General features: G+C 43.0%; 1 protein-coding gene across 2 annotated transcripts in view; it reads right to left on the bottom strand.

The window, feature by feature from the left end:
* BTBD9 (BTB domain containing 9) overlaps positions 1 to 27,197 on the bottom strand; it is a 980,923-nt gene that overhangs the window by 217,175 nt on the left and 736,551 nt on the right. For both annotated transcript variants that reach the window (XM_086925891.1, XM_086925890.1), the window contains one exon: positions 14,699 to 14,806. In XM_086925891.1, the coding sequence (XP_086782017.1) occupies positions 14,699 to 14,806 (108 nt within the window). The remainder of the gene's footprint in view (positions 1 to 14,698; positions 14,807 to 27,197) is intronic.

The raw sequence follows: 27,197 nt of genomic DNA, 5'->3' as shown, positions 1-27,197 counted from the left end.
TCACGTGTGAAGAAGCAAATCGGACCGGAGCGAGGAGGACATTCATTCAGGTAAATAAGTATTGATTTCCGTATTTTATTTAATGTGTCACTGTAACATCCAATAATTGAAAGATGAATCCTTATTTGCTGTGTCAGGAGGTATGTTTATTCTTGGTAATCAAATAATCAAGTACAGCATTTAGATACGGAAGCAATCCATGTTCCACTAAAGGTTAAGGTAAATGCCCCACTGGGAGCAGCTGCCCAGCTGCTCAGCCTCCAAGGTAACAGACAGTACACTTAAAGATACACAGATAGAACTAAGGATGACATCATAGAGACAGGATGAGCTGCAGAGTACAAGAGACGAAAAAAGGACAAGAAAGAGAGAAGAGCAGGGAGAAGCAGAATACAACAGTCACCCACCCACCACCCATTTTCCGGCCACACCACTCTCTAGTGCTGTCAGCCGCGACTGGCAAGATAAATGGTTTTAGGTCCTGGGACGTGTAGTTGGTTGGACCATATATATATAGGAAAACATTTAAAGATACCAACCACACACTTTCTTCAATCCTTCAATTTAAGGAAAAGAACAAACCAGTATTACTCAAAGGTTTATTGGGTATATCTTGTTCTTACCCTTTTAATTTCTATTTTTTTATTTTTCAAAAAGATTTTTATGTATGAAAAGGAACAACACATTTATGACATTTACACATAAATACAAAACATTACTCACATATATATACACTAATGTACAATATTCACTTGTTTTCACTTAATATACACAGATCCTTGTCTAAAATTGACAAAGTGACGCTCAATGTTATATTCAACAAACCACATATAAATGCAGACAATCAAAAATTATTTTGAATATTAACCATATATAAATTCATTGGTCTATAAGTTTATTGGTGTCTATTTTATATGCCGACGCGTTTCGAACCAGTTGACCTCAGTTCTCAGGTTCTCTTCAGGGCTCTGTCTTTAGTAAGTATCTAAAAAATGTATACAAAGCAAAAAGTTCGTTTTTAGCTTCCTATTTTAAGCATAACTGCTCCCAATCTGTTCAAGAAGTCGCTATATATATATACCTGTTTTTCAAGCAGCCGCCGGTCTACAGGTTTGACGATAATTCCCCAATTCTTGGAGTCTTTATCCTGCACCCAAAGTGAAAATAAATTCATCACCATTTGTGTAGGAATATCTTCGATTAAACATGTCAAGCCTCATTTCTCCCAGACATACCTTTCTATGTGTTCTAGTGTCTAAATCCTAGGTCGGCTTTTAAGATACAGAATGAGCGTCTCTGCATAAAGAAACTGAAAAGATTCCTGAGCACTAGAACACACAGAAAGGTATGTCTGGGAGAAATGAGGCTTGACATGTTTGGCCTAAGATATTCCTACACAAATGGTGATGAATTTATTTTCACTTTGGGTGCAGAATAAAGACTCCAAGAATTGGGGAATTATCGTCAAACCTGTAGACCGGCGGCTGCTGGAAAAACAGGTATAAATATAGCGACTACTTGAACAGATGGGGAGGAGTTATGCTTAAAATAGGAAGCTAAAAACAAACTTTTTGCTTTGTATACATTTTTTAGATACTAACTAAAGACAGAGCCCTGAAGAGAACCTGAGAACTGAGGTCAACTGGTTCGAAACGTGTCGGCATATAAAATAGACACCAATAGACTTATAGACCAATGAATTTATATATGGTTTATTTTCAAAATAATTTTTGATTGTCTGCATTTATATGTGGTTTGTTGAATATAACATTGAGCGTCACTTTGTCAATTTTAGACAAGGATCTGTGTATATTACGTGAAAACAAGGGAATATTGTACATTAGTGTATATATATGGGAATAATGTTTTGTATTTATGTGTAAATGACAAATGTGTTGTTCCTTTTCATACATAAAAATCTTTTTGAAAAATGACAAAATAGAAATGAAAAGGGTATACCCTTTTAAGATATACCCAACAAACCTTTGAGTAATACTGGTTTGTTCTTTTCCTTAAATTGAAGGATTGAAGAAAGTGTGTGGTTGCTATCTTTAAATTTTTTCCTGTCAGCCGCGACTGGGCATGACCAGGCTGTCTGGGTGGCGGTGGCCTTGCTTGGCTGCCTCTGGTATAGCAGTATTCAGTGTGGGAGTCTTAGAGGTAGCTGTACTCTACACAGAACACCACAACACTTCGCCTATGGCATCCCCAATGGTACAGATAATTGTGTTTCACTGGACACAACCTCGCACTCTGGCAAGGTGGCCTTCCTGCCCTCCAATGCTGCTCATTCATGTGACCTGGAGGTTGTACTTGTCGCTCTCTCTTTAACGAGGGCACTGCAGGAGCCTGCGCCACCGTTCACAAGCACAGGCTCGGGAGCAAGCTTGCCCTTTCAAAGGGAGACGAAGCCAACATCACTGTTTTAATTACTGTCACCCTGTGAAGGGAAAACTTGCAAGTAGTCAGATATAAGAAAAATGGAACCGTTCTTGGCCACTTAAAAATGACAATTACATAAGCTAGCAGTTAATTGGGCTTTGGTTTAGAAGCGGGAGTGCTCGTGCTTTGTGAGGATAACAAATAGCCTGTCCAGATCATGTCCTGAGAGGCAAGAGCGGGGTGTAGAAAGTGAAAGCGAAGAACTGCCTGTCGAGGCGAGCAACAAACAGTGAATTATTAATGCTGAAGACTCTTGGAGCATTAACAAGGAGTCACAGAACAAGTTTTCTTACTTTTCAATTCATCAGAAAACTTTTATGAGCAGTGTGCTGTCTGGTCTGATCTGACCGCCATTTTGTAGGCTGGTTAAAAGCTGAAGAACGGTGACCCATGGAGTAGGATAACACTAACAATGGCAATTTATTATACTCGCGACTTCAAAAGGCATTTTGATGTATGGGTCGCAGCTGCCATAGGTGTCTAGACATGATAAAAGCCTTGGGTTCTAAAATAAATAAATACATTTTTTATTTCCTTACTCTGTAAGCATCTGTTCATCATGTAGTGCTGTGCATACTCCTGGCATCTAGCATTGGGTCAGGATTTGTGCAAGTTCTTTTACTTCAAAGACTTCTCGAGCCGCAAGGTAATGTGACTCCACCTCTTGCTTGCAATGCACATCAGTAGATTGTTTTCCACACAGCTAGTGAGGATGGAGCTGGAGCCAAGCGATACAGGAGAGAACTAGAGAGATGACCATGTAAGAGAAGAAGGAATGACAACTGCAACAGACAGAGGCTTCTGGGGAGGAGGGCAGACGCTTATGAATCTACAGCACTACATGCCACAATTGCTTACAGGATAATTAACATCTTCCGTTCGATGCACATCTGACTGTAGACACACATGCTGTGCACAGACTATAGAGTAGTCCCCCCCTAAGCGATGGCTAGTCTGTGGATGTTGCAAAAGCCTGAAAAAGGGTACAAAATACAGCCTTGCCTACCGTGTCTTGTTGGCGGGCTAACACGTGTACACAGTAGTGTTTACTGAAGGTATGTGGTGTCGACCAAGTAGCTGCTTTAGAAATGTCTGCTATAAGGATGTTCCAAAGGAAGGACGAGAGGTCCCTTTCTTTCTAGTAGAGTGGGCTACAGGAGGACCAGGCAAAACCCTGTTTGGCTTTTGCGTAACAGGTTTGATTAAATCTAACTATTCATCTGTCTATGCCCAATTTAGATAATGCCTTTTCCTTATGCGACTCAGAAAAAGCAACAAACAGTTGAGTTTTTTGGAAGAGCTTAGTCCTATCCGCATGGTACATTAAGGCTTGTTTAACATCTAAGGTATGAAGAGCCCTTTCTGCAATGGAGTCAGGTTAAGGAAAGAAGAATGGGAGTTCTATAGACTGGTTAAGATGGAAAGGAGAGACCACCCTAGGAAGAAAAGTACGGTTAATGTGAAGGACAACAATATCTTTATGAACCTGAAAGAAATGTTCTTCCAAATTTAAAGCTCTCAATGATGTGATAGCTACCAGGAAAGCTACTTTCCAAGAGAGAAATAGTAGGGCACATGACTGAGGGGCTCAAAAGGAGGACCCATAACTCTATACAGGGTGATGTTAAGAATCCACTCTGTGGGGGGACCACCCAGGGAGGAATTACTCTTTTTAAGTCCTTCCATAAAAGCTTTATTGACTGGCATTCTAAGGTTGGAGACATCTTGCCAATTTTGGAGATAAGAGGCCAGAGCAGCTAATTGTAGGCGAATGGAGGTGAAGGCTAACTCACACGTTAGGAGGTGTAGTGGGGAACAAACAGTGTTCTGAACGCTGGCTGCTATGGGGTCAATCTGGTTTCAAAAGCAGTAGCAGACAACCCTTTTACATTTAGCAGCATAGGAGGCACAAGTAGTGTGCCTGTTTGCTTCTTTAAGAACATTCATGCATTCAGGAGCTAGATTGAGGTTATCAAACCCTAAGCCTTCAGGAGCCAGCCCGCAAGGTTCAGACTCCTGGGGTCAAGTTGCCTGATTCTCCATGGTTCTGCGTGAGAAAGTCCAGAATGTAGGAGATTGTCCCATGCAGAACCACTGTAAGCTTGATGAAAGAGGTGAACCAGGGTTGTCTGGACCAAGTGGGAGCCACCAGTATGAGAGTGAGGGAGGTTTGCTGCAGCCTTCGAACCATGAACAGAAGGAGGGGGAGAGGTGGAAAAGCGTAGGCAAATATCCCTGACAGTTCATCCATAGTGCACTGCCAATGGACTGTGAAAATCTGGAGGCAAAGTTTGTGTTCATTGCGGTGATGAAGACGTCCACGCCTGGAAACCCTCAGCGTTGGAAGTATTGAAGGAGGACTTTCGGGTGGAGTTTCCACTCACAGACTTGTTGCTGCACCAAGCTAAGGAGGTATGCAAAGTCATTGTCCATTCCGGGGAGGTGGATCCTGTGGTGGAGAGCCTAGTACCTCCCTACTTTTGTATGTAATACATGGCTGTTCTGTTTTCTGTCCGGATGAGGACCACCTTACTCACTATGTGGGAAGGAAGTTCTTGAGTTCTAGATGGACAACTAACAGCTCCAGACAGTTGATGGATGCCACTTGACACTAAACTGTCAGGTTTGGTATATGTGCTACCCAGTGAGAGATGTGCCCACTGTAATTGTAATCTGCAAAATTAGGTCGACGAATGGCCACCTCTGCAACAAATTATTGGAGTTCCACCACTGCAGAGAGTGAAGAGTGTGGTGGCTGATCAACACTAGATCTTCCCAATGACCCTCTGTCTGGGACCATTGATGCATTAAGCATTCTTGCAGCGGGCGCATGTTTAACCTTGTGCAGGGAACAATGGCGATTCAGGAGACCATCATGCCAAGGAGGCGCATGGCTGTCTGGACTGTGACCTGTTTATGTGGCTGAAAAAGAGCGAGCAACGCATAAAAGGACTGGACTCTTGCTGAACTGGAATATGGTTTGCCCACCTCTGAACTGAGGATGGCTTCCAATTAGGGTTGGATTTGAAGGGGTTGGAGATGAGACTATACTACGCTGATGGTAAAGTCCAGTTCGTGAAGCAGGTCTATAGAGGTTATAGTGCGTACACAACACTGCTGTTGCACTGCATCCTTTACCAGCCAGTACTCCAGTTATGGAAATAAACGAATGCCTTGTTTTTGCATAGGTACAGAAGTGAGCACTTTGAAATGGTAGTGTATGCCACCTACCACAAATCCGAGGTAGTGCTGATGCGCTGGATGAATCAGGATGTGGAAGTAGCCATCTTTGAGGTCAAATGCAGCCATGAAGCAATGAAATCGCCTTGTTACAGCAGTGAAATGACATCATGAAGAGTGACTATGGAAAAATATTCTGACAGGATGTACTTGTTCAGGGGTTTGAGGTCCAGAATGGGCCTGAGGAACCTGTTCTTCTTGGGAATGAGAAATTAGAGGTATTACACCCAAGCCTTTTAGATGTTGTGGCATGGGCTCTTTAGCCCCTTTGAGAAGGAGCAGTTCAACCTCTTCCTGAAACAGACGATGTCTAGGGAAAAGGACATGTCTTAAGGCCTCTCCAGTTAGTGGAGAATGCCAAACCCCACCTCGTCCTGACTACACTTTTTGGTGGGAGGAAAGCAGGAAAATTACTGAGATTAAGAGGTGTGCCCACAGTCCATCAGCACCACCCCTCAGGTGGAGCAGGTGATGTGGACCACACTTTTCCAATTCCTCCATCTTGGGTTGGACAGAATTAGCCTATCAGGTTCAGGTTTGTGCCCCTTCCCTTAAGCAGTGGTCACTTAGAGGGTGTAGACACCCTAAAGCTAGGTAGCCAATTGGCTACTACCTGTCGCTCCCTTTAATGCCCCAAAAATTGGCATTTAGGTGGTATCCTTAGACCCAAATCTTCAGATTCAACGGACCTAAAGAAAAACTGGACAAAGAAGAGCTGCTGAACCAGAGAACGGAGTGCCTGCTACAGAATTTTGGTGCAAAAACTAGCCTGCTGCTTCATGACTCTACCGTCGTGGTGTGTGATCTCGTCCTGCCACTGTGAATCCTCTAAGAGCCTCGGAGGCTCTCCAGACCTTCGACAATCACTGAAGAAATTCCTTGGAGTGGAGGAACTACTCCAGTGCAGTAACCAAATCCGCAGAGTCTGGCTTAGTAACTTGCCACTCCCCAGCAACGCTGATGCAGCAGCGAACCAGGAGAGGCACACCAGCTCCAGAGGGTCAGATCTGTCTCCCCACCGGGTGTTAAGGCACCATGACCTACCAGAGCTATGCCGTAGCAATGCCCAGGGTACCGGACCCCCTGCAACCAACAATGAGACTAAGAGTCTAATCTGGACTCCAACTTCCCACGAAGCACCAGTCAAGAGACATCGAGACCCCCCAAGAACTACTCAGTGAGTGGCTCAGCTACCTGCCTGCCCCTGATGCAAAGATAGGCTTGACGCACAGAGCCTGGCTGACCAACCTGCTCTTCATCTGCCAGTGTGAACCAGCTATGCTTGCATGCTCCTGAGGCCCTTGAACCGGATTACTCATTTGTGATCCCTTGGACTTACCTGTAAGCCTGCTTGTTTCGAGGTTCTTTGTAGCACCTGCGACCAACGAATCCAGCACCATTCTCCCGGTCAAAACAGAGACACTCCTGATGATCTGCTGGTGGAACATTGAACCTGGGCTTGCTAATACCCTAAAACCAGAAGGTGAACCCGAGAACCGCCTGCATGATTTTCTATACATTATGTGTTTTCTACTATAGAAATGCATTATGCATAATTGCGTTATTTTCTGAACTTTGCAAATTCATTACAAAATAAGTACTTACCTGTAAACGAAGTTTCTGGTCTGAATAATTATACAAATGATAGAAATTTATAGAAAATAAAGTGCTACTTTAGCAAATCGGTTTCAATTAATTCTTTGAGTGTCTGTCTCATTTATTGCCTCTGTGAGTGCAAGAAATGCTTAGCACTACCCTCTGATAAGCCTAACTGCTCGTCCACACTACCACATAAAGAGAGTTAGTATTATCCACTTTTGCTTCTGTATATCAATCAGGGTCTCACTGGACTCTCTAGACGGTGTACTTCGTTTTAGTGCACTATATAGAGAGTCGGCTTCCACAGAACACAAAAGGAAACCAGGCTGCAAAGAACTATATCTGGGACTAAAGTGGTACAAGTGAGAGTTGAATACAAAAAGAAAAATAATGTATTGCGATTCATCTCAGCACTGGATAGTGACTCCTGTAGCTATCATTGAAACAGGAACCAACATGACAGGAAAGGATTTCGTTGCATCTTGGATTGGGACCCTCAAGCGAAAATCTCTGAACCCATCTCCATCTTGGAAAAACCTAAATCAGGATTAACCGCGCATCTCTCTTCTAACACATGGTAGTAAATAAGCATGCGAGGATGAAGTTTGCCATCTTTCATCCAATACGAGCTCTGCAGTCCCGATGCCGCCCTTCACAGGTTGCAAAGCCTCCTGTGCATGCCTGCAACCACAGAAACGCTTGAGTGGCCCAGATGCATGCTGGGTGCGGTGTCCTCCAACGCGCTGCCTGATTGCACAATGGGACTCCGGAGGTTTGCAGCCTCTGATAAGCTCTTGGTGTGTTTGCAACAGTATAACAATTTAAATGCAAAAAAACATTAGGTTTAAAAAAGGGCACATTCAACTGGGAGCTGCTAAACTGGCCACGTGTTAAAATATACTCCAAAGTCCACAAAATTTGAAAATACTAAATCAAAACCTATGACAAAATATATTTTTATAAATACTATATATGGATCCATCAACATATGTGTGAAAATGAAGTAAGTGCAAATAAATCAAGTGTAACTGAGTGCTGAGAGATGGCTATGGAACTCAGTGACTGAATTAGTCCAAATGCTCAGGTACATTTGGATAAGTGGTATACGACATCGGTCGTTGTAGCTCATCTAAATTACAAGTATACATTGGTAAGGCGCCGTTATAGTGAATTACATATTTCCCGCTGACAACATAGAAATAGATTTGTATTCCAATGACAGGTTTCCCATTGGGCGTTTACAACTGCCGTGAGCCGGGATGAGATCAATGCAATGTATGTGTGCAGTATATGAGTTGACACTGCCTCAGCACAAGCCTGAAATGATGCTAGACTATCCAGACGTTGCACTCAAGCAGACTGCAGACAGAGCGGAAAACAGGAAGGGGAACATTACTAAATCACAGAGTTATTGTGGAATGTTATGTTCGTAGAGTTTCTTTCTTATGAAGTGATAGTATTCTCGGGTTGAAATGTTTGTATAGGGCACTTGATGGGAGCTGGGATGTGGACAGAAGGCGTTTTGAAGTGTGTCCTGTTGACCTCCTTTTTGTGAAATAAATCTCCATCTTGAACATTCCCTTTGGCTATCTTCATTTACTACCCCCTCCTCCCTTTCCCCAGGGTAGGACAGAAAGACAAGGGCACACAAGGCACAGTGGCAACAGTGCAGGTCAAGTGTAGTCCAAAGCAGCAGAGCCTGGTGACTCCCAAGCAGAGGAGTGTGAGCAGGCCCGTGAGACCCGCCCAGGGAAGGACTCCCTACAGACTGTGAGCCGCCACCAAACAGCAACAAGTGCTCTTACTTACAGGCATCTCTAGCGCTTCCCCACACACCTGCCTCACGCACAGCATCCAGGGCAGGGGAGGAGGGTGTCACTTATTTAATTCACTCCCTGATACAGGGCCACTTAAAACTGCCTCCAACCTAGTGAAATTCATAATATGCATTAAAAAAGATGACATGGATTTTTTTTTCTTCTCAAAATACTTTATTGGTTTTCACAAGGTATACAGAGAGCGTATAGCAGGGTATGCAAGGGTATCCAAGGCAAAGTTTTACATGTGCATGTATAACGCGAGGCGCCTTAATGGTTAACACGAGCCTACCCCGGCGACCATTGGCAGCCGAAAAAAAAATGTTTCTCTAGCAATCTTGTTTTGTGCTGGGGTTGCGCTCTATAAATGCAGACACGTAGAACACGAATGGAGCACGTGGATCGTTGAAAACATCCAAAATGGAGCCCACAGCCCTCGAACTGACGCCTTTTTCTCAACACCCCAATGGAATTTAGTATCTGGATTCTGACTTGTCCCTATATGAGAAAATGTCATCAAATAGGCTTTCTTTCACTTTAAATGTCTGCAAACAACGCTTTCCTTTCAGGGTTCATAATAGAGAGCTCATTTGGCAGGCTAGGACGGGTACACGGCCATTCAAAATGGTGCCTGCTAGGGAATCCCAACTGTTGGAACCCATCTTCTGGCTCCAATGAGAGAACAGAGGTCAGGGCCATGTGACGTACAAACAACTCACTGAATGCTGCGCCATGTCTTCCAAAAAAGCTCCTGCCAACGAGGTCCCAACCTGGAGAGGCCATGTTTACAACTAACCAGGAACGTGCTGCCCATGTTAGGCCTGAAATTTTCAGCCAACTCCACCATGCCCTGCTCTCATTACATGCCATGATCAGTCATCTCCAAAATCAGCGTTAAGTGCTAGGTATGCTGGACACCGAGCACTGGCACAATCCAGACAGCAACAGTGCAAACTTCCCACTCATACAGCAACCGAGCAAGGGCACACCAGAACGGACACTCCTACGTGTGCGACAAGAACTCCAACTATTTCCATGCCTTCCCAATATATGCTAGATAGGGCAGGACCGTCGCAGTGGATGGCTCTCTGGTTTCCCCTCAACAGTTCCTTTATCAGGTGGGCAAATTGGCCCACCTCCTTCGTCCTTCACTGTGGCCGAGGATGCTCAACTTTGGGGTGTTTTCTCTTATGTCTTCCTAGTGACCTGCGGCCTGGCAAGGTGATTGGTAGAAAGGAAAACAACACCTGCTCCATGAGCTTTGTCCCTCTTCCAGTATCAATGCCCTGAATTCAGGTTACCCTTTGAGAGAGAGATGGGAAGGGTGATTCTAGTCTTCTAACCATAGTTTGTAAATTTATATAGCACAACTTATCACCCGTGAGGATATCCTGGTGCTGTCCAGGGCACAGAGAGATTAAGTGATCAGCCCCAGAATCGCAAGAAGTTGCGCCAACAACGAGACTTGAACCTGGATCAACAGCTCTTTCCGCTGCGCCACATTCTCTCCAACAGTCTCTACAGCGTATCAAGGCAGCATTTGCCTAACGAGTTCACTCAGAGTGTGTGCAAGATGCCTACCCATGGGAAGGGCAGGACAGGGCTGGGCGTGTGATGGACTGCCTGATAAGCGAATCACATGGTAGTAAATACAACCCAGTGCCAATGTCTTTAGGTTTCCACCTTTCGTTTGGTGCATTTGCAGAGGAGAGGAAAGCCCACCCATATCTTATCTAAGACTTGCCTGTGATTCCCTGCAGGAGTGCTGGCGAGCAGTCTGCTGCCACAAAGCAGTTTCTTGCTTCCCGTGTGCAGCCCTAAGGTGCCCCGCGCAGAGAAAACTAGGGATAATATTACCTTACTCTCCTCTTGACCTGAGGAGGTGGGTGTTTCATATATTTTTTTAGAGATGTACATGTTTGTAATATTGGGGTACTGATTCTAGAATGGTTTCCCTAAAAACACAAGCCTATAAGTTGTGTGAAAGGTGGGGAGTGTTTGTTTAAATGTGGACCCTGCAGACAATTATGTACACTAGTTTATTTTTATTTTTATGTTTAGCGATTATTATTAATGTTTTGTACATGTCATTGTGTACATCTTAATGTGATAAGTTTTTTTTGGATTAACGTTAAAATGCATGGTTTCATGTTTTGATAGGATGATGCCCTATGAGGTTTAGCGACTACTACTAATGAGTTGTACATTTCATTGTGTATATCTTAATGTGATAAGATTTCCTTGCTATTGATATGTATATATTTATGTTTTGTTTTTATTAGGTTTTTAATGTGTTTTAAATAAACAAGAGAGACTATTATCTGGTTTGTCTTGAAGAAGGTGGTTGCTTTCAGAGAAATACCACCGAAACGTGTCTACTCATTTTTTCTATTCATCTGATTGTATCCAAGGAATATGTTCATGCCCAATAGATGATTGTATTGATGGACATACGAACAGGCAAATGAAATGAATTCCATATGCAACAATCTAAATATGATGTGACCATTACATTGCACTTTTTCTTTGTCTATCATTAATATATATATATATGGTATTGTGGTTGTTTTTTATGCTTTGTTATGATCTTGATGAGGTTGTGATTTCTTTTTCTTTAAATTTTTAAACAAAAGAAGCAACACTGTTTTTAATAAATCTATATATATTTTGTATACACCTTTGTAGTGACTAGTATTTGTACTATGATTGCCTAAGAGGGTCCGTTTTCGGACTGTGTATGTGAGGATTGTGTGAATCTGTCCCATTGGAATTAGATAATTATAAGTGTGAAATAAACATTGAGAACCTTTTGGTGATCCCAAGAGTACTCTGAATTTTTACTTACCTGTGGTACCCCTTCTCTTGGGTTGTGGGGTCGCTCCCTGTTTAATAAACAAGCCACAGAACCCAACTAATCTTGTGGGTGTGGATTCAGAGAACAAAGGAAGAGAGACACTTACCCAAAGTTTGATGGTGACAAATGGAAGTGTGGGCTCCCAGGGGAGTGTTGCTCTTCCACTGTCCTGCAAATAATTGGCCATCCTACCAAACACCGACAACAGCAGAGCTTAAAACAAACATCCCGCTATCTTCAGCCAGTCCCATGGACGCAGGCTAATTTGCACAATATAGGACATGTGCGCCATGTTCTAATCAATACCAAGTAAAATCATGGATGTACTTTTTAACTAAGCCAGAAATTGGAAACCAGAATTTTATGTATAGCTTCAGATCACGCTGCAATACAGAGACTGCCACCTTACACATAATAGATGATACTCTCTTGACCACAGATGAAAATGACTCCTCATATTACTGAACCTCTCGGCTGCTTTCGACATTCCCCCTCATACACATCCTCCAGTAGTGAATGCAAATCACCGGCAATGTCCTTCACTGGTTCTTCTCCTTATTCTTCCGACAACCCCAGTTGTTGGTTCACATGGGCATTTCCAGGTCATACAAGATGCTTATCAAATAAGGAGTCCCCCAGAGCACACCATACTGTCTCCTGTCATCTTCAACTTTTACACGGAGCCGCATGGTGCTCTACATACAAAAAACAGCATCAAGATTGACCAATATGCTGATGATACACAAATCTACTTGAAAGTCTCCTCTGCTTTAGAAATCCAACACCTCAAACACTGCTTGCACATCATCCCGACCTTGATGTCCAGTGCCTACCTGAAGTTCTACTCAACCAAGACAGCATTCCTACTATTTGCCATGAACAACGACAAGATGCAGTGCAAACTTGGCTCAATGACATGAACCTTGATGGCTTTGAACCAAAACTCTCACAGAATGCCAAATCACTTGAATTCACCCTCAACACAATCCTCGTCCTCAAGGAACATATTGCCAAAAAAGACTGCATGGTACATACTCTTTCTTCTAAAGAAAGTCAAACCATTTCATACAGAAAGCTACTCCAGAACTGTTCCACACTGGCACCCCTTAGGAGCATCCTATACTTCGCAAAATGTTTCATCCAGGGCCTGAAGAAATATGATCGCATCACCCCCACCCTGATGATGCAACTTCATTTGCCAGGCTGCACCATCTTCAAACCCAGCTGCATCATTTACAGCCAGCACTCCCGTATCTTGCAGACAAGCTCAACATCTCTGGTGGTCCTCAGCAGACCAGAAGCCAGGAAACCATCAGACTGCAGACAAAGAAGTGTAAAACAGATAAAAAACAAAGCAGCAAGCCTTTTCCATCTGTGAACCGAGGATCTGGAACAACAATCCAGTATCCATCAGCACCACTGCAACGCTGCTCCAATTTAGAAAAGAGTTGAAGATGAACCTCTTTAAAGAACACTACATCACAATGCATAAATTCTGCACAACTCAGCTTCCTCTCCTATTACTCATTGAATTTTAGCTTGCCTTTGGCCATGTACAGTGTTCTGCTGCCTTTTGGCTAGGTTCACGCTATAGAAATATTATATAGATACATACATACCTAACATTTATGGTCTCTTCATTAACGTTCATACCAGATTTGAAAACTAGTTATTCACTGCTATGATTGAACAGCAGTGGAAAGGAAAAGCAAAAGTTATGTTTTTATTGGTATTTCTTTGCTAAGGGCAGCATTGCAGAGACCCAACCAAAGCAATAGAATGGAGGGCAATGGTTTTCCTGTTTCACCTCCCTTCTCCCTCTTATCTCAGGCTTCTACCGACCAAAGAGAGGTGGACAAAGATCAACCGTTGCTTTTCTGTGTCAGTGCAGTGCAGCACAGACCCACACTGAAAGATGATTTCATCTGCACTCCACACAGCCTGGCAGTGCAGTGCTGCATCAACACTGCCCTCTGATGGAGAACAGCAAGTGTGCCTTTCGGTGGGCATGGGGAAGGAACAGCAGGGAATGGTGGGGAGGTTGGTAGAATGTTGGGTATGGTTTTCTTTTTTACATTGTATTGGTGCTTTTGAGGGTACTAGGGCTCTGAGTAATGTGTTTCTAATAACCTGGTTTGGGTGAGGCAAGGTGTTACACTAACAAGGATGGTGGGGGGTTCGGGATAGGAGGTTAAAATGATTAAACTATAATATGGGGTGGGAGGGGCTGAAGTGGGTACATTGTGTCTTCCCCTTTACTCATTCACATATGCAGTTAATCCATAGTGTCAACTGTGCAGGGGAAGAGGACTGGGTGAAGCGCACATCAACATTGTAAATGTGTAGCTCTAAACGGTGGGACTGTTTTCAAGCTTGAGAATGCAAGCAGCATCTCTGGATGTCAAAGGGAACACTTTGATGGAAAACAGCCCCATTATTGGCAGCAACCAGCTTCTAACTGTACATGGTGTTACTTCTCTTGTGCTTCAGTTTTTAATACCAATGAAAAAGGTCACCCTTAGTAAGGCACCGCCACATCCAAAAATACAAACGCAGGCACACTTTTTACCCACCATAGAATCAAATCTTAAAATGGGATGTGAAAATAAGGGTTGGTTAATTCACATGCACTGGGATATATACATTGTCAGAAAAGGTGCAGTTCTGTTTTATTGAATTGAGCTTTCTGGCCTGAAAGAACAAAACTGAAAACTGGTGGAAATCTACAGGAATATTGAGAACTCACTTGCAGGACACCTTGGTTCGGTCTACCACCATGGTCCACTGTTGCTGATTGGTCGAAACCTCAATGTAGTAGCTGTAGCTTCGGTCATCACAGTCCCATAGCAACAACCTGTACAGAGGAGAGAACATCAACAAGAAGATAGTATGAAAGGGACCACTCTCAAGAACCAGCCACTTATAATCTGTGCCCAATCAGATGCTGTCTGAAATCCTGTCCCACACCCGTCCCCGTGTTCAGACACGTATCCTTCAAAGAACTGCCCTCCACCCTCTATCTTAGTTCACAGAATCCACTCCTGAGGCGGAAGCCGGGAGATTGCATTGTTTTTACTTTGTTGTACTTGCTCTTAGCTGCTAAATACTCCCCTCACTTTTTAAAACAACTTCAGACCGACCAGCCGATTCAGGGCTGACGCTGAACATTGTTGCCAGGGCGACGCCGCCTTCCTTCCGGCGGACACGCCCACACGCGCTGACCACGCCCCCTCTGACTACATGAGCGAGCGCTGACCACGAGCACTCGTTCACAGAATCCACTCCTGAGGCGGAAGCCGGGAGATAGCATTGTTTTTACTTTGTTGTACTTGCTCTTAGCTGCTAAATACTCCCCTCACTTTTTAAAACAACTTCAGACCGACCAGCCGATTCAGGGCTGACGCTGAACATTGTTGCCAGGGCGACGCCGCCTTCCTTCCGGCGGACACGCCCACACGCGCTGACCACGCCCCCTCTGACTACATGAGCGAGCGCTGACCACGAGCACTCGTTCACAGAATCCACTCCTGAGGCGGAAGCCGGGAGATAGCATTGTTTTTACTTTGTTGTACTTGCTCTTAGCTGCTAAATACTCCCCTCACTTTTTAAAACAACTTCAGACCGACCAGCCGATTCAGGGCTGACGCTGAACATTGTTGCCAGGGCGACGCCGCCTTCCTTCCGGCGGACACGCCCACACGCGCTGACCACGCCCCCTCTGACTACATGAGCGAGCGCTGACCACGAGCACTCGTTCACAGAATCCACTCCTGAGGCGGAAGCCGGGAGATAGCATTGTTTTTACTTTGTTGTACTTGCTCTTAGCTGCTAAATACTCCCCTCACTTTTTAAAACAACTTCAGACCGACCAGCCGATTCAGGGCTGACGCTGAACATTGTTGCCAGGGCGACGCCGCCTTCCTTCCGGCGGACACGCCCACACGCGCTGACCACACCCCCTTCCCATGGCACACACTGGCCAATAAAACATGTGCTACGATCGGAAGCGCAGCGGACGAGCGCAGCGGGCGCGACGATTGCGCGCCGAAGGCGCGCATAAGGCAAGCTCGTCTGCGCTCGTCCGCGCCGAGGACGGGCCAGGGGCCACCCCCCTTGCAATACCAGTACCACGACCACCATTGAACACGGTGAGAATACAATATACTTCATCTGAGTTATTAGAACTCAAGCATACTGCCTCAAGACCCCATGCTCCTCCTTACCTAGAATACTCCAATCCTATTCTAGGTCCGACCCTATGTCCAACATGCACTAAAAAATCCTCGACACCTGATATAGCTGCCCCTTCAGTGGTTCAAGCAGCATTAATAAATGCCAGATCTCTCCCCAAAAATAAACTAGAAATCGCCGACCTGATCGACGCATATAAGTTGGATCTCCTGTTTATCACGGAGACCTGGGGCGACGAAGCCTCTGGACCCGACTTTAGAGCAGCCACTCCTGCCAATTACAACGTAAGCAGATTGGACAGGCCAATAAAGAAGGGTGGCGGTATTGCGATAATTTATAAAGATCACTTCAAAATCACTACGAGACATGCAACTTGCCCAGAATATGAATCCCTTCTTTTTTCGCTATGCCTCTCTACCAAGTCTTCTTTCAAGGGCATATTAATTTACCGCCCACCCGGTTCAAGAGCCAAGTTTCTAGCAAATTTAGGCAACTTAACTGAAGCAGCTGCAGATTCCACTCACTTTACACTACTAGGTGATTTTAATTTTCACTTGGAATCACTTGACAACCATGATACTTCACAGTTATTATCAGACCTTGCAGCAGTTGGAATGACTCAAATGATAACTTCCCCTACGCACCAAGCAGGCCATACTCTGGACGGTCTGTTTACCAACAGCCCCTTAGTAAAGATCACCCAAACTATCCCTCTCGTCTGGACAGACCATGCAGCGATCTTTTTCACGGTAGAAACGAATCCACCAAAACCCACAGTCACAGCCTCCTCCCAATCTTCATATAGAGACTGGAAAAACATCAACCTACCGCACTTAGCGGAGATGATGCAAGAAAACTTTACTCCTGAAGAGCACGACCCTCTCATAGCGTCCTCTACCTACTTAAGGAACTTAAACATGGCCTGTAATAAGCTAGCACCAACCAAATCCTCCTATCGAAACAGGAAAACACCATCAGCACCATGGTTTAATGAAACCCTTCGGCTGCAGAAACAACATTGCAGGAATCGTGAAAGGCACTGGCGACAAAACTATAATCCTACAGATAAAGTGACCTATAAAACTGCCCTGGCCATTTACAAAGGATTTATAGTCGCAGAAAAAAGCCGCTATTACACCTCTCAAATTGAGCAAGCAAAGAATTCAGCGGGAGAACTATATAGGGTGGTCAACACTCTGTCCAACCCCCCGGCACCTCGCCTAGAAGGCTCTCAGTCATTAGTGGATGCCCTAGCCACCTACTTTGAGGAAAAAGTCAGATCCATCTTCATCACCTTTACGAATTCCGCCCCCCTTTCTCTCTCCGAGACACCTCCTACTAATACCCTGCCCTCCTTATTATCTTTTGATGCTGTTGACCAGAGTCATATTCACCGCTTGGTTTCCAGCATCAAATCTGGCTCTCCTCTTGACCCTTGCCCACCAGCCATCTTAAACCGCATCCCTGACGCAATCTCTCCTGCTCTGACCACTATCTGCAACGCCATGTTTGTAACTGGCATATATCCTTCAGTTTGGAAGGAGGCCATTATCAAGCCCCTCCTAAAAAAGCCTTCACTGGACCCCCAGCTTCCAGCTAGTTACAGACCCATCGCCTGTCTCCCCTTCCCAGCCAAAATCTTTGAAAAGTCTATTAACATCCAGCTTTCCAAATTCATCAACGATAACAATCTTCTTGATGAGACCCAGTTTGGTTTTAGACAGGGTCATGGGACGGAGACGGCACTTTTAAAGGCCGCAGATGAAATTAGAACCACCATGGACATGGGAGGAGCAGCAGTCCTTATACTTCTGGATCTTTCAGCTGCTTTTGACACGGTCGATCATGTCACTCTGATCGACCGTGTCTCAGCTTTAGGAATTAAAGGCAAAGCTAAAGATCTGATTGCCTCATTCCTAGCTAACCGTCCTCAGACCATCAAGATGGGCAATTTCACCTCTCACACCTTCTCCCTTCCATGCGGTGTTCCCCAGGGCTCCTCGCTAAGCCCAACGCTATTTAATATCTATGCGTCGGACTTGGCGAGGGTGATAAAATCTTATGGAATTGCCCTCACCACATACGCCGACGACACCCAACTAGTGTTATCGGTGCATAATAACGGAACATCTGTTGCAGCCAACTTCCAGGAGGGAATGAAGGCGATAAGCTCCTGGATGTCATCAAATTGTCTCAAGCTTAACTCCGACAAAACGGAGGTGATGACATTCGGGAGTTTACGCCCAGAATGGTCTCCTCAGTGGTGGCCATCTCAGTTGGGACCACCACCCCAGCCGGTAGAAAAGGTTCGCAACTTGGGAGTCATCTTTGACAACAAGCTGACTTTTCACCACCATGCCAATGCCATTGTTTCATCGGCTTTCTACACTCTCAAAAAAATAAAAAAACTGCTTCCTTATCTTCCACAATCAGCTGGAAAGACTCTCATCAGCACATTGGTGTTCTCGAGAACAGATTATTGTAACTCACTTTTTCTGAATGCGCAGGAAGGAGTTCTCAATAAACTACAAACAATACAAAATGCTGCAGCCAGAACCCTACTGGCCATCCCTAAATTCTCATCCGTCTCCCCGTACATTAGAAAACTCCATTGGCTCCCCATCAGGAGCCGAATTAAATTTAAAGCTATGTGTATAGCTTATAAGACCCTGAACAATACTGGACCACAGTTTCTAAAAGAAGCTCTCCGTCCAGCTGAACAACATAGGACTCTACGGTCTTCCTCAGCCTTTCTGTTGAAAGTCCATCGAACTAAAAGGGCCAACTGGGGAGATAGACGCTTCACCATTGCCACGGCCAAACTGTGGAACACTCTACCTCTCCACATCAAAACTGCTCCCACGCTCCTAAAATTCCGTAAAAGCCTCAAGACATGGCTATTCTCTTCCTCCTAATCCTCTTTCTAGACTCCCCTGACACCTTCTAGTGAGTTCTGTGAATTAGCGCCGAGACACCCTCATGGGTATTTGTTTGCGCTTTAAAAATTGCTAAAATAAATAAATAAATAAATAAACCAAGACCTAAGAAACTTGTCGTCACAGAGGAAGTGTTTATTGGAAACAGATTTAATCATCTGCAACATGCATTTCAGCACTAATGAGTTTTTTCAAGATGTCTATCCTGGACAAGCTGAGGCTGATCCCCAGGCTCCATGATGAGACCCAGGATGCAGCTTTCAGCAGCCTCTCTTGGTGAACAGAAACCTCTGCAAAGAGGTCTCTGGTGCATTCTCTCAGTATACATCTGACAGTATCCAATACTGCCATGTCCCCCATGCTTATCTTTACACAGGCCTGATTTCCAATGCCCGATGTGACATTCCTCTTCTCATATTCAGAATCCTACTCGGCTTGGATTTCATGCAAGAAGCTGTCTTGAAAAACCTACTTACAGCTTACTCACAAGTAGCCAGTCAGCAAAAAAATGCATTGTGTTTAACCTTGGGAGGTCATCGAACTATATAAGGAATATGCTACTTACCAGTATGCATCTGTTCTTGGCATGTAGGGCTGCTGATATTCACATCTTGTGCATAGATCGCCACCTAGTGTTGGGTCCGGATGATTGCACTTGTGGTCTTGGAAGAGTCTTCGAAGTATCACGAGATAGGGGACTCCTCCCCTGGACTACAGTGCGCATGGGCATCCTCTCCATCCTCTGATTGTTTTTCGCCATTGTGGCAGAGATGGAGACAGTAAAGTAAGAGATGGCCATGCCAGAGAGAATGCTGCAGCTGCTACAGGCACCGGGGAGGAGGGCGGGCGATATGAATGTCAGCAGCCCTACATGCCAAGAACAGATGCATACTTGTAAGTAGCATATTCCGTTCGAGGCATGTGGGCTGCTGAATTCATATCTTGTGCATAGACTGTATAGCAGTATCTCCTCTAGCGGTGGCTACCTGTGCCAGCTGCAGCAGTTTGAAAAAGAGTTTTGAGGACAGCCTGGCCTACAGCAGCTTGCTGTTTTGTTTGTACATCTACACAGTAGTGTTTTGTGAAAGTGTGTATGGTGGTCCATGTGGCTGCCTTACAGATGTCTTCAAGAGGAATATTCCCTAGGAAAGCCATGGATGCCCCCATTTTCCTAGTGGAGTGTGCTTTTGGGGGGACGGTTAAAGTGCGTTTTGCCTTTTGATAGCAAATGTGAATGCATTTAACTATCCATCTGGCTATTCCTGATTTTGAAATTGGATTCCCCTTGTGTTGTGGTGTAAGGCAACAAACAGTTGCTTTGTTTTCCTAAGAGATTTAGTTCTGTCCACATAGTAAAGTAGAGCTCTCTTTACGTCTAGTGTGTGCAGGGCTCTCTCAGCTACTGACTGTGGATTTTGAAAGATCACTTGCAGTTCTATTGATTGGTTGATATGGAAATTGAATGCAACCTTAGGCATGAATTTAGGGTTTGTTCTAAGAACCACCCTGTTGGCATGTACCTGCATGAAAGGTTCTTGAATTGTAGGTGCTTGTAATTCACTCACTCTTCTGAGTGAGGTGATGGCCACTAAGAATGCAACTTTCCAAGTTAGGAATTGTAGTTCGCATGAATGTAAAGGTTCGAAAGTAGGGGCCATGCGTCTGGTAAACACTATATTGAGATTCCAGACTGGGGAAGGGGGTGCTTAGGAGGAATCACCCTTTTTAAACCCTCCATGAAAGCATTGATTGCTGGTATTCTAAACAGTGAAAGGTGTTGTCTGTTTTGAAGGTAACATAAACACGCTGGATTAATCTTATGTGTTCTTGTTGCATTTTACTAGTTAGTTTAGAAATAATAAACTAACTTTGTCTTTTCGTTTTGTCATCATTAATTGCGGCTGATTAAATAATAGCATGTGCTTATTTTTAAATGTGCTTTTGTTTATGTCATGTCTTTAATGTGACAATGGTTTGTTCATTTTCGTGCTCAAAGCTAGGTAACATAAAGTAATGGGTTAACATTAGTGAAGGGGGTGGGTAACAGAATGATTTTCATTTCTCAAATTAATTGATGTTTTGTGTTTTCTTGCATACTAGAGTGTTGGTAAAGAGGCCTGATTTAAAATGGAGGATTCTAAAGTCCTGTCATGAATGAGCCGTGCACAGCAAAGAATGAATTAGAAAAAGTCAATTGTTCATAATCTTCGAAAAACAAATACGTGGAACTGAACTGTGCAGGATGTACCTCGTGTTGTATAATTTTGCCAAGGACAGGACATAGCGGAAAGGCCTAAGCTGAGGAAGCAACGAACTGTTATTCAATAAAATGTTGCGAAGTTCCTCGGAAGGCACGAAAGACAATGGTGTCTCTTGAAAGGCACAAGTTTGGATCGTGAAGGCAATCAGCTAATGTGGCCTGACGGCTGTCAGCCAATCATCGTGTTATATGTCACTAGAAAAGTATTCATTTAGTTAGTTTAAGATAGAGAAAAGGTATAAAACTTGGCCCCTTGGGAGGAGCTATGGTGGCTCGTTCCTGTGATCGTGAGATGCTGTCGGACATTTGACTCACGTAAAAGAACTCTGAACTTTGCTTTTTCCCTTTAGGTTACATTTAAGGAAATAGGGTTTAGGGAATGAGTTACTTTTGCTTAAATACTTTTCATGCTGATTTGATTTGAACTGACAGTCTACTGTGCCTTACTAAATAAATGATGCTTATTAAATGCAAATAAAAGGATTAATATTCTGAAAATGCTCTTATTCTGAAAATAAAATTAATAAAATAGATTTTGAAATTACAAGCTGGCCTTGTTTATTTAGAGTCTAGTTACCATTAGTTAATCCATTGCCTAGGTGGCTTAATAATGATAATAAACTGCAGTTGTATATAAATGGATTTGTGAATAGTTCTGATTAATTAGGTCACATGATTCAGTTGGCCAATTCTTGTCTCAGTCATTTATGGGCCTAGTGATGAATTTATGAATTATGGTGAGTATTTTGATGTAGGGTAACGCATATGAGACAGAATTTCCTTAGGCCCGCTGGATCAATTTTCTGGTAGCAGAGTTTGATGGCCACGCTAATAGGTCAATACACTTGACCTATTAGCGTGGATCTGGAAAGACCCTACACCGACCTGTATTACTTTGCTCGAACTCTATGACTATGTATTTCACCTGTATTATTGTCGCTACTGTCTATCTATGCACACATTTAACTCTCTGTTCGAACTCTATGGCTATGTATTTCACCTGTATTATTGACGCTACTGACTATCTATGCACACATCTAATTGTTAGACTTGTATTATTGATGTGCTGTGCTACTTTGCTCCCTCACGTACCTACCCTTACCACTTATTATGTGTAACACCACTCTCTTGATGGCATTCCCGGCTTTGTAAAGCGCTCGGATATCTGCAAAGATCTTGTTCGCGCTATATAAAACTTTCAAATAAATAATAAATAAATAAATACTATGGTAACTAACATGCTACATGCAGATACATAGGATACATGTTTAACACATGTTAAGTTTGTCCAGTTGTTATATGTAGTCGAAAGGTTTTTTCCAGCAGTGTGAAAATTCCTAGTAAGTTGACGGCAGAGTAGTGTGACAGGTGAAGTTACACAGTTAATTTGTTCTGTCTCAAATTGGTGATATTGACATATCATTAGTGTTGTGGACGTACAGCACAAGTTTAGGGATTTTAGGTATGATTGGTTGTATGTATAGTAAGGATTGCCTATGAAATCGTAGCTTTCAGCATAGGGACTAGGAGCCCGTTTTAAAACTCGCTGTGAAAAGAGTATTAGGATTTTTCCAAGCTTGAGTGAAGGGTAAGTAAGTGTCGTCTATTCTTACTGGCGATTGAGGATTTCTATTGGTTGGTTAAAGTCCTGCCAAAGATTTCATGTATACATGGTCAGAGTTTTTCCGTTTGAATGCGTAAAATGATTTTGTGAAAATAGCGTTGTCTATTTCACGAGTGTGAAAACTTGAATATTTGATAAAAACTATCACTTTGTTTAGCGAAACAGATGGTTTGTTTTTCTGTAGTTATTAACTGATTTCATTGAAAAGAATTGTTTTTAAAATGGTGCTGTGAAAATATTTTGTAAAGGAGGAGTGAGTTTGTGAAGCGGAGACAGTGAAGCTGCAGCGGCAGTATACGCCACAGGGTTCACGCTGCGATTGGTTGACATACGTCACAGCAAGCGTACTGATTGGTTCATGTGACTGAAACGAGCTGTTCTTTCTGAAAGCAGTACTTCTATTAGTTGAGCAAGGTAGTGACGTGGCTTAACCTGATTGGCTTGTTGGTGAGTTTCGCGCACGGATTGGCTAGAGTAGCGGAACAACAAAGAAATACTTACGATCTTTTCTAAATTAAACGGAATCGTTTTTAATCATGAGTTATTGGTACGGTAAGGAGGAAAAGAAGCCTTCATGGTTTCAGAAATTTAAGAGTTTATTCAATCCTGATAAGAAAATTGAAACGCGTAGTGGAAAATTCCTTCATAAGTACAAAACACCCGCAGCATACATGGAAGGTGAATATGGTTATCATACTGTCCTCTGGTTTGAAAATTGGATGCAATATACCAAAGATGATGGTGTATTAGCGTGGCCGGAAGATGGATCACTTAATGTAAAAGTTTTGAAAAACCTGAGAGAAAAAATGATGGCTCTCACGCCAAAGCCTAGACCAACTCAATTTGAAGCTTTAGTTGAATGGGAGATTGAAATGATGGCACTCTAACGAGAGAGTAGGGGAATATCTAGAGGCCCAAAATTAGACATAAATAGGGAAACTCATCAAGATAGAGTGCGTCGTTGGAGAAAAGCAGACATGTGTGATGGTTTGTACCCAGTTAGGGAACTAGTTCTTGAAACATCAGGTCAAAAGAATTCCCGAAGGAAAGGTCATCTTGATGAAGAATTAGATGATGAAGTTTTAGAAGAAATTCTTACTAATCCAACACCTTATCAGCCTAGTTGTTCACAGTCTAACCCGAGAGTTTCTTCAGGAATCTCTCCTAGTGCACCTCCTAGAGAAGTTGATGAAAATTCACCCAGATTTTTAAGATTACCAGAAAGAGTCAGGTCAAGAAGTAAATCTAATACACCAAGAGAAAACAGAAATTCCAGAACAGAGAAATAATTTCCCGAGAAATGATATAAGAGCAGAAATACCTGAAAATATACCAAATATGTCAGAATACTTGAGAGCAAAAAGAGAATTAATTCAGCAATTAACAAAAGGGATGGAAGCAGGAACAGTTCCAGTAACAATTGGTCCTGTTGTACCAGTTTTTGAGCAAGGTGAAAATAGACATTCAGCTTTGACTGTTCCATTAAATGCAGAAATTCAAAAAGTAGCTGAAATTTTTTTATTCAGAATTATCAGAAATTCATAGAGAGAAAACAATGCCAAATTTAACTTTTAATCAAAGTTTGTCAAATGACCAAACACCATCAGCTGCAGGATCTGATTCTGGGTCTTCAGAAAAGACTATGAATAAAACAGATTTTACACAGATTCCATTAAATCCACAAATTCCTGAGTCTAAACAACTTGATGTTGCGAAATTAAAAGATTTAGAAGAATTAATTATTGGAACTGGCTGTTTAAAGAAATATCAGGATGATGAATTGCTGTTTATCTGCAAAAGTACACAATGGAAATGAAAAAACAAATATGATCAATTTGAAGAAGTGGCTGCTGAATTAGACATAGATTTGAGCAGGCAGAAACAATTGCAAAAACATTACAGAGTGTATTTTTCTGAAAAGGATATTGAGAACTTGAATATTACAGGTAGACTAACCCATGTAAAAGAGTTAATTGCGTTTCTAAAAAGATTAGGTGAATTAAGTAAATGGAGAGTGAAATGGACTAAGAAAAGAGAAGAAGAAAAAAGAGAAAGAGGGGAAGTTGCAACTGAGTTTCCTATGAGGGAAAAAGCTGGTGGAGGTTATGTTCATGTTCCATGGACAAGGCAGGATATTTTGCTCTTTACAAACGATTTTCCTCGGCTGAGAGAAAAGCCAGTAGAACGGTATTGTCAGGTGGACAGATTTATAAAAGTTTCAAAAGATCTGTGGATCGATCTTGATGGTTTCTTTGACATTGTTGTCCCATCAGATCTCTGGACAGAATGTAACATTTCTGTAGGTTGGCCCAGAGAAGAACCAGCTCGAAATAAAATAACAGGTTAAAATTGACAGAACAAACCAGGAACCAAAAGAATCAGTTCATTCATTTTATGAAAGATTACTGCTGGTATTTAAACAATAAGTGGCTATGAAAAATTAAGTGAAAAGGACATGAGCCACTTCATATATAGATTTGTTTATGGTTTAAGACCTGAAATTAGTGAAATGATTAGAAACAGAATTGTCGGCTGGCAATCACTTTCAGTTGACGACATTCTCAGAAAAGCCAAATACTGCAGTGATGAGATAGATGCCAAACAGAAAAAGCTTAAGGAAAAAGCAATGTGGGCACAAGTGAAGGTAGCTGAACAGCAGATATCAACTTTAGTAAATAAAAATGTGTACCAGAATCAAGGAAAGTTCAAGGGAAATTTGAATAAACCAAAATTTAATATTAATATTGAAGAGCTTAAACAGAAACTCCCATGTTTTAATTGCGATGAGATTGGACACTGGAAGCGAGAGTGTAAAAATCCGCCCAGAAATTTTAAAAATTCATCATTAAATCCACAGATGCAGAATTAGATAAATCAGCAGCAACAGCTACAGCGACAGTTAAATGAAATAAGTCAGCAGCAACAGCTACAGCGACAGTTAGTGAATCAGCAGAGCCAGTTGAATCAGCAGAGCCAAATTCCACAGCCACCATTACCAAATTGTATGAATGCACAAAGATTCAGTCCTGAGACTGGATTCTGCGGAGCTGATCAGGTAAATAAATCACAAAGAGTGAATGGGCCGAATGTTTCTCAGCAATATTGGTTGAACAAAGGGAGTGACTCAGAGGATAGTTCATGACGGTGCCTGGGAGAGGAGGAAGTGTGTGTGCTTGGAGCCACTCTTGAGGTAGATCAGTCAGGTCCATTTGTAAATGGTAAAGTGAATGATGTAGAAGTCACTTTTCTTGTGGACACTGGTGCTACCCGTTCTACTGTTAGATCAGTGGAAATTGAAAACCTTCCCCTCTCGGGTGAATCTATTCAAGTAGTAGGTGTAGCGAATCAGCAAATTAAAACAGACCTGACGGAACCAGTCGAAATAGAAATTGGAAACTTTAACCCGTTTGACGCTGATGACGGAACTGCTCCGTTATCAGCTGCGGTTGGGCTGTGCTGATGATGGAGCGGTTCCATCATGGCCCTGCCGCCGCGCCTGCGCGGCGCGTTCTATTGAGCGGGCGGGGCCATGACGGAACCGCTCCGTCACAAGCACAGCCCAACCGCGGCTGGTGACGGAGCGGTTCTGTCACCAGCATGCGGCCGCAGCGCGGCCGCCCCGCCCACTTAGCGCTGCGGCGTAACAGCCGCCGCAGCGATGTGGTTAAAGATAAACACAGATTTGTTGTCTGTAACAGCAGTCCTGTTAACCTGTTAGGCAGGGATTTGTTGTGTAAAATATATTGCTCACCGGATGGTATTGAGCTCCAGACCTTAGAAGAAGATGGACTGTATAAATTAACAATGCTTAAGGTTGAAGAGGAAAACAAAATGTTTCCTGCTTTTGATAAAAACTATTTGCCCGAAGAACTGAAAGAGCCAGTTAATCCAAAAATGTGGGATTTAACAGGAGATGAAATGGGTTTAATGAAACATGTGGACCCAGTAAAAATGACTGTAAAGCAAGGAATAGATTTTCCAAACATTCCTCAATATAAAATGAAAGTTGAAACTATTGAGGGTGTCATTCCTGTGATTGAAAAATTCATTAAACAAGGTGTTTTAAAAGAAATTGAGAGCAGCCCATGCAATTCACCAATTATGGGAATCATAAAGCCAAACAGAACTTACAGAATAGTTCAGGACCTGAGAAAAGTTAACCAAATTGTTGTTCCTTTTTGCCCTGTTGTACCAAACCCAGCGGTAATTCTATATCAGATTCTGCATGATGCAG

Source organism: Lissotriton vulgaris, chromosome 6 (assembly GCF_964263255.1).
Source record: "Lissotriton vulgaris chromosome 6, aLisVul1.2, whole genome shotgun sequence".
NCBI lineage: Eukaryota > Metazoa > Chordata > Amphibia > Caudata > Salamandridae > Lissotriton > Lissotriton vulgaris.
Note: the sequence above shows the minus strand (reverse complement) of the source record. Positions and strands in the feature narration are given on the sequence as shown.